The sequence below is a fragment of the Sinocyclocheilus grahami genome, unplaced genomic scaffold (genome assembly GCF_001515645.1).
Source record: "Sinocyclocheilus grahami isolate Dianchi unplaced genomic scaffold, SAMN03320097.WGS_v1.1 scaffold1036.1, whole genome shotgun sequence".
Classification (NCBI taxonomy): domain Eukaryota; kingdom Metazoa; phylum Chordata; class Actinopteri; order Cypriniformes; family Cyprinidae; genus Sinocyclocheilus; species Sinocyclocheilus grahami.
In genome coordinates this window covers 387,561-395,849 of record NW_015506215.1, presented here as the reverse complement: position 1 = coordinate 395,849, position 8,289 = coordinate 387,561, and the positions used below count along the sequence as shown (strand labels likewise).

At 38.3% G+C, this 8,289-nt stretch overlaps 1 protein-coding gene across 1 annotated transcript in view; it reads left to right on the top strand.

The window, feature by feature from the left end:
- The first annotated feature begins 260 nt into the window (after positions 1 to 260).
- efhc2 (EF-hand domain (C-terminal) containing 2) overlaps positions 261 to 8,289 on the top strand; it is a 25,243-nt gene continuing 17,214 nt past the window's right edge. The window contains exons 1-12 of the mRNA XM_016251251.1: positions 261 to 302; positions 729 to 917; positions 1,010 to 1,160; positions 1,253 to 1,476; positions 1,549 to 1,800; positions 2,418 to 2,525; positions 2,681 to 2,819; positions 3,832 to 3,997; positions 5,676 to 5,818; positions 5,908 to 6,104; positions 6,205 to 6,338; positions 6,933 to 7,127. Coding sequence (XP_016106737.1) covers positions 261 to 302; positions 729 to 917; positions 1,010 to 1,160; positions 1,253 to 1,476; positions 1,549 to 1,800; positions 2,418 to 2,525; positions 2,681 to 2,819; positions 3,832 to 3,997; positions 5,676 to 5,818; positions 5,908 to 6,104; positions 6,205 to 6,338; positions 6,933 to 7,127 — 1,940 coding nt within the window. The remainder of the gene's footprint in view (positions 303 to 728; positions 918 to 1,009; positions 1,161 to 1,252; positions 1,477 to 1,548; positions 1,801 to 2,417; positions 2,526 to 2,680; positions 2,820 to 3,831; positions 3,998 to 5,675; positions 5,819 to 5,907; positions 6,105 to 6,204; positions 6,339 to 6,932; positions 7,128 to 8,289) is intronic.

Below are 8,289 nucleotides of genomic sequence, written 5' to 3'. Positions count from 1 at the left end.
GTCTGTCTGTCAATACATGTTACGCGTTATGAAACAGAGATATTCAAAACAAGAACTTATTATTGATATACCTGAAATATGATTTGTGTCTTTCAAGCGAAATCGTATTTGAACTGAAGACCAATGAAAATACTGTCACGTGATCTGCGTTTCGTTGCCTAGCAATAATATTTGCAAACAAGTTGTTATCTTGGCAACCAGTTCTCAGCAGTCTGGGGTCGTCCTGCACTGAGAAAATCCTACATCGCTTGCTACTAATAATGGCGTTACCAATGTTGCCTGGAAATTCAGTCAATAGAAATGTAAGTGATACCGCAAAATTATCTATAGAAATGTTCTGTCTGTGTTGAGGGAAAGTAACTTTATGTGAATAAGGGCTGTTTAATATGGCTAGCTATGTTAGTAGAGCGGTTTGCGAATATTTACTTAAAAAACTGAAAATATTGATAGTGCGTGCGTGTGTGTGTAGTATCTACTAACGTTATTCTATTTAGTTAGTTAGCGAGTTCATTTATGTAATCATTGCTGCCTAAAACGTTGAAAGTGGTGCCAAATTCACAACCTGCAGTGAAGTTCATTGTATGTTTTCAACCATTAATTACTGACGAAGAAAAACAAAAACACATCAAATGAAGTAACTACAGATGACAGAACAAGTTCAATTGATAGAAACAAAGATTCTGTCATAAAATGATGAAAACCGTTTACAGTGTCATTTTATTTTCCAGCTTGGAAAAGACAAATTTCACAAATCTCAGCATTTTGATTATTCAAATGGAGTAGCCATGATGGTTGGGTCAGAGAAGCCAGGCATTGGAGGAGAACTTCTCCTGGGGCAGAGCGCAAGACCCAAGTATTCACTTTTTCCAAAGGGAGAGGGCAGCGATGCTCCGGCATGGGTTGCTTTTGACAAACAGGTTTGTCATTATTATGAGGGAGCATAATATAGCCATTTTATCTAGTGCTGTGCAAAGTATATTAATTTTCCACGCTATTTTCTTACCTGAAGGTCCTGTGTTTTGATGCTTATTTCCAAGAAGCTGTACCTCAGAGGAGGGAAGAAAAACATAGAGTGCGAAAGTGCAAGATTTACTTCTATCTGGAGGATGACACCATACAAGTAGTGGAGCCAGAGTTCAAAAACAGTGGGATCCCACAGGGTAAACCATCAGAATCAAATGTATAGCATCCTGATTAATGACAAACCAGTAAAAACATCCTGTTTAAATCCATCTGTTCTCCTCCTATGTAGGAACCCTGATTCGGAGGCACCGCATTCCTCTCCCAGCTCCTAAAGATGATTGCTTCTACAATGTGCACCATTTTAACATCAATCAGGAAATAGTGTTCTATAACAGAACCTTTATGATTACGGACTGTGACCCCTTCACACACAACTTCTTGATAAAAATGGGGGTGCGCCTAAACCCCCCTGCTTCCACGCCAGCAGATCCCTATACCACACATCGACAAGAGGTAAGAAAGCACCATGTATCTATAAAGCAATATCAATACTTCAATATTATACAGTTTCTTTCCCTCTCACAGATGGAGGAGAACATGAAGCCACTGCGGCCGTATGAAAGAATAGATTCCCTGAAGCAGTTTTTAGAACATGACCGCAAAGTCCTACGCTTCTACTGCTACTGGGATGATACCGAGAGCATGTTTGGAGACCCCAGAGAGCTGATCTTGCATTACTTTCTGGCAGATGACACAATGGAAATTTACGAAGTTGTCCTTCCAAACGCTGGTCGAGATGCTGTCCCTAAATTTCTGCACAGGGGAAAGCTTCCCAAGGTCTGTAAAAAAGAGCACTGCAAAAAAAATTACATTTACATATCCATAATTTATTAACAGATCTTGATAATAAGAAGAAATGTTTCTTGAGCACTAAATTCAGCTTTGCTATCACATTTTAAAATACATGCAAATATGAAATTGTTATGTTTTTACTGTATTTTGATCAAATAAATGCAGAGGTGATGACTTCAATTAATGTGTTTGAAAAATCTGAAATTAAATGGTTACTCTTCAATCCAGTTTAGTGGTTATCAGTTCCTCTCTACTCTTTTGCTTGGACAAATTTCTCCATCCTCCATGCCAAGCTTTTATCCAGACTGACAGGGCTGAAAGAAACATCCAACTTCCCTAAAGCACTTTTCAGTTTCCTCCCTGCTTGTTTTGCAGTCTAAATTCATTATGAAGGAAGAAGGATTTGTTCAGGTCCCCCCCCCCCCCCCCCTGTTGTCATGTAGTCTTGTCACTCATTCTGTTGCCTCTCACTAAACGTCATCTAAAAAGGTTTTGCGGGAGTCCCACAGTGAAAAACTAATTATGAACCCATTAGCAAATTTCACTTGTCCTTCAAGTTATAACATTTTTTAAATTATTTTGCTCTTGATTGTGTCAAACAGCATGCTCCTATTCCCAAACATCAGCCTGGAGAAATAACAAACCGCACGGTCCTCAATGTATTCGGACCAGTCGGACAAGGAGGACGCTACATTTTGGATAGCCTCAAGGTAAGTACTGACAAAAAAATGGTCCATTATCAATGCCCTCTTAGGAATTTCATAACAATTGTTTATAGTTATAAATACCATTTTTAATTAGTTCAGTAGTCAATTGTTTCAGTTTTAATGGACTAGTATGTCAATGTCTCCTTAACATTTTACAGACTGGAGCAGTAGAAGAACAATTCTACAAAGACTGTGACCTGACCATTGGAGGCGTCATTAATGTGTGGGGTCGTAGGATGTTAATATGTGACTGCGACAACTTCACTAAAGAGTATTATCGCTCTAAATATGGTATTGGTGAGTTACATCATGACTCAAGGGGAGGCAGTAGTATTTATGCTTTAATAGGTGATAACAATATATTTGATTAATATGTCCTAATTCATGATTTGTGGTTAAATAGCTTTGTATGAATGAAAACAATTTAATTCCAGGCAAAAGAGAGTATGTAAATAAGTATGTATTTTTACTATTATTAAATTATTAATATTTTTTATAGTATAAAATAGAACAGGAGAATAGATTATTTTTATTATTATGCTGTTTTAAAAAAAATTGGGAGGGAGGGGTTTGGCACCTCTCTTAATGACCACATGATGTCAGTATTGAGTTTCACCTGTGACTTTAGAACTATTTCATGAACTCGTATTTATTTTGGTTGTTACAAACAAACTCTCTACAGCATGTGCAGTCTTATGCTCTACTGCTTTTTGTAGTAAACTGAAAAGAACATTTACATACCCCAACCCTTCATTCTCTGTACACATCGCATCTGTGTGGTCTGACAAGCTGTTCATTATTTTCAAAGTCTTCCTGTCGTAAATCCCACGTCTCTATGAGAGCCTAATGTTCCATAGTGTGCTTTCATCTCTGTGAATAACCGTCGGAATAACACGCATTGAACGACAGATGACTAAAGGAGCAGAAATGATTGACACCTCAAGGTGACTCAGTTTTTGGACAGCAGATATGAGCAATGACCAGCCTGGCCCTTTATCTTCAAAAGCCCGGACATGAGAAGCACACGAGCTCCATGCCAGTGGTAACACAATACGGGTGCGCGTGCATCTGTCTGCTGTGGCGTTATACAGGCCGAAGAGATCATAGCATTAGTTACACATGAGCCTAATGGAGCCGGGTTGACACATGCTCTGATGAAGCACTTGTCCGTTTCTCAGAGGTTAAGAGGTTGCGGATTGAATTCATATGAGTAAACACAACCTGTCTGGCCTCACTTCCGGTTTTCCGTGCACATGTCTGCCTAAATGTGTGTGTGTTTTTGATGTTTTCTTCCTGTGTGGCTTCACAGAGGACTTCAAACCTGTCTCATACCAGGCCTCGCTCCCTCCTAAACCAGCCAGACAGGTGCCACCCTACACTGGATTTGGATCTGAGGAAGATTCGCTGTGCTCCTGTCAGGGTTTGCTGCCTAAACCTCCACAGAAGGATTTCAAGAAGCTTATGGAAAAAGACAGGTAACCAGTGGAGCTAATCTCCCTTAGGACATCCAGAGTATATGCTTGCCTTTCATTTAAAACCATTGATATTAGATCATTTTGACAGAAGACATTAGACCCTTGTCTGTCCTACTAAAGTCTTTCTTCATCAGTTAAGTGCAGCTCTTTGCAGTACAGCACATGGATGAACACATGTCCTTTATAAATAATCAGAAGCTCAAACGCAATCTCCCCATACTTCCGATGTAATACACACTTTTTCAAGTCAGTTTATTATTATACATTGTTTTCACAGTGCTTTGCTTCCATATATAATCCCAGAACCAGTATCACACTGCAAATTACTGTCTCGCTCAATTTGCTTTGGACAATACAATGTCAGACATTGGCAGGCTCAAGAGTTTAAAGGAAAAATAATTATCTTCTAAGCGAAGGGTTCTTTTATAGATAGTAATAACCTCAAAGCAGCTAAGCGACAGGACTAAACGCACATTGAATAAGCAAGGAAACTTCTTGAATGTAAGTAAGGAACCAAGACCCATCCTGATCTTGTCAGCCTGGTGAACTAAATATTTAAAGAATAGTCACTGTAAGCTGGAAAGAGAACAGATCTTCAAACTTTCTAGCAAAGTTAGGGAGTCCATTAGTATAGTGAGCATATAAGAAAACTTGGCACAATTGTGTCACATGCAGTTTGTCCTGTTCAGTCTATGAGGCTGTCTCAAGGTCAGAATTTTCAGCAGCCATTACTTGTCTGCAGTGTCACGTGATCTTTCAGACATTTATATTTAAATTTAGTCATTTAGCAGACGCTTTTATCCAAAGCGACTTACAAATGAGGACAATGGAAACAATCAAAATCAGCAAAAAAGCAATGATATGCAAGTGCTATAATAAGTCTCAGATAGCTTAACGCAGTACATGTAGCAAGGTTTTTTATTATTATTATTATTATATAATAAAAAGAAAACAGATAGAAAAGAAAAAGAATAGAGCAAGCTAGTGTTAGAGGCCTTATTTGCTTTTGTTAACTGTGTAATAAATAGAGTGCAAGTCTAAAAGGGACAAGTTTTTTTTAATAGAAATCATTCTATTATGCTGATTTGTGCACACATTTGTATTCTGAAGAAGAATTAAAGTCATACGGGTTGGGAACATCTTGAGAGTAAGCAAACAATGACAGAATTTTTAGGTTTGGGTGAACTATCTCTTCGAAATAACCATTAAAAAAATAAAATCATCAAACTCTAGTGCAGGGGTGGCGAACGTCGGTCCTGGAGAGCCGCAACCCTGCAGAGTTTTGCTTCAACCCTAATCAAACACACCTGAACAAGCTAATCAGAATCTGAAAGGTTATTAGGAAGCTACAGGCAGGTGAGCTTTAATTAGGGTTGGAGCTGAGCTTTGCAGGGCTGCGGCTCTCCAGGACCGGAGTTCGCCACCCCTGCTCTAGTGCATTGTTTGGATGTTTTCTTCAGTTCAAATGGTATAGGATAAAAAAATACTTTTTACAATGAGAATAGTTATTTAGCTCAAACAAATGTCAAAATGTAGGCAAAAACATGGTGCGTCTACATGATTAGTTTGATTTTAAAATGTCAAATCAATGATAACATTTTTATTCTATTAATTCCTGTCTATTGAAACAAAACATTTCTCAGCCAGATGATGAATTGAAGTTTTTTCTCAACTTTAGGCACGGTCTGGTAAGCAATGTGTTGAGATTTGTGGCGAAAATGCTTACAGACAGTTCTATCGACAAGGAACGTGTTTTTATCATATATGTCTACCTCAGTGATGATACCATTGCAGTCTTTGAACCTCCTCAGAGAAACTCAGGTACTGCCGTCCTGTTCCTTTACATTCAGATCAGATAAAAACATAATTAAGATTAAACCTAATGTTACTCCATTGTTCTTGTGTTTAAGGTGTGATTGGGGGTAAGTTTTTAAAGAGAGGTCAAGTGAAGAAGCCAGGACAGGAGCTATTTAAGAGTGAGATGTCCAAGTATTTCACAGCTCAGGATTTGTATGTGGGAGCTCGGCTGGATCTGAACAATCAGCCCTTCCAGCTGCTGGATGCTGATGAATTTACATTCGACTACATGGAGCAGCATGCAGATGAGGTAACACACAAAAATCATAAAGTCTCTTGTGTTTTTATCAAAATTGTTTTACACAGAAACTTCATTGAAATCCCTTCACTTATGTTTCTCAATTACTTAGTTCCCCAAGGCCAATATTGGCATCATTATTAGCAAGGTAAAATCCATCAGTGAGGAAGAGCAGAAGAAAGTAAAACAGTTCTTCACCATGAGTGACCCAAGCAGCACTGGCTTCATTCCATATGAGTCATTTAGGTAAGAAGGCAGCCAAAAATACACAAATAAAAAGGTGCATAACACCTTGTTCTAGCCTGCCATATAATTTATTTTGAGTGCAATTTTGGCTTGGACTCACTGAATTTGAGATTTTATTGTGGGTGAGATTACCTACAGAAATAGAGCTGAATGGCAAAATGTCCTGTCGCAGTTGTGGCTGATTGGGGACAAAACTTGGAGTTCTTTTGGTGGCTGGTTACAACACAGTATAAGAAACAAACTACTAAATTATAATTCCTAACATACACATCATGGTTGTGTCATTAAACACATATTGTCAAATAAAAGCAGTAAAAGCCCTGTTGAGAAAAAAAAACAGCATATTCTGGTGGTTAGGTATGTTTTAAAGCACGGCAGCTGGTTTAAGCTGGTCCTTAATTGGTCATGAGCTGGTTTAAGCTGGTCCTAAACTGTTCCTAAGCAGCAAACGCCTACTCAGGACCAGCTCAGGGCCAGCTTAAACCAGCTCATGACCAACTAAGGACCAGCTGCTAAGCTTCAAAATATGCGTACCCAGTACACTGTTTAGTTTGACAGTGCACAGGCGTTCTGTAATGGCTGTGTCCTTCACAGGACCCTGTTGGCTGAAATGGCCGTTCAGTTGTTTGAACACGAGATCATAACGCTGGGTCGCAATTATTCATCGCGGGAACAACCAGAGGTGGACTTGGGCCTCGTGCTTGCTGTGGCTCAGGATCAGCTAAAGAAGAACAACTTTGAGAACTTCACAGATATGATTCGAGCCTTCACACATGAGGACCGGGACAGGTAGCACTCAAGCAGGGTTCACTTTCTGTCTCAAATCTAACTTTTTAAAAGTAGATTTTCTTGTATTTAATTAAGTGTGCACATAGGGCTGTCAGTATATACAAATACCTAAAATTTATTCTTATGATTTATTTGTGAGTAGTGTTACAAATTTCACATTTAGAATTTGCTGCTTATGTTTAGTTTCAAAATGGCATACTTTTTTGTGCATTCAGTTCCTCTTCTGAGGAAGGGAAACAAAATAATATCAAACATTTTGCTACTATTTACTATACATTTTACTTTATAACATTGTTTTGGTTTACATGTTTCCAGATTTTAATTAAATTTTGAAAAACATTTTTTTGGATATGGTCTTAGACATTTGGACCCCACTGAATTTAAACATAATTGTTCTCCTAAATTAATGTTTACTTTGTCCTAATATATATATTTCCTCCTGTTTTCTTCAATCTGTTACTTGTAAGCACCCTGTCACAGTATATGCACATGACCAAATGTATATAATAACAAATCAGCATTGACATAAACATGCATTCATACAGAACCACAAAACCGTTCCCCGTTGTTCCATAAGGACACCCTATCTCAGCTATTCAGAGTCACGCAGGCACTGATGTGGACCACTAACAATCACAGTGAGGTAGAATAACCATCAATCTGCTTTAGATTGAGGGGGTGCGATTAGTTCCAGCGGTTCAAGTGAAGCATTGGAAACAGATGAAGACCTGTGGCATGTTGCAGGCAGGGGAAATAGATGAGGAAGAATGCCGACAGGTCAACGTGCTTGTCCTGTTTATGTGGCCCTGTGGAAAGTGTAGTTATTTTACGATGTTCTGAAAATAATGAACCAGGAATGTCTGCAGCTGTTCGTCATGAACTCCTTAAGAAAATTGAACATGATGATAATTTTTTGATAAATTATTTTCTAATGTATTTTATAATATGCACCATTCAAATGTTTGGGGTCAATACTTTATAAAGAAATGCATTGTTTTATTCAGCAAGGATGCATTACATTGTTTAAAAGTGACCGTGAAGCCATCTGTAGCATTGCAAATTGTTAATTGTAATTCAAATAAATACTGTATTTGAGTACTTTAAGTGCCTAAAACTATTAACAGTACTGTAGCTTTGCAGGTAGGTTTCTTGAAGCATCTTG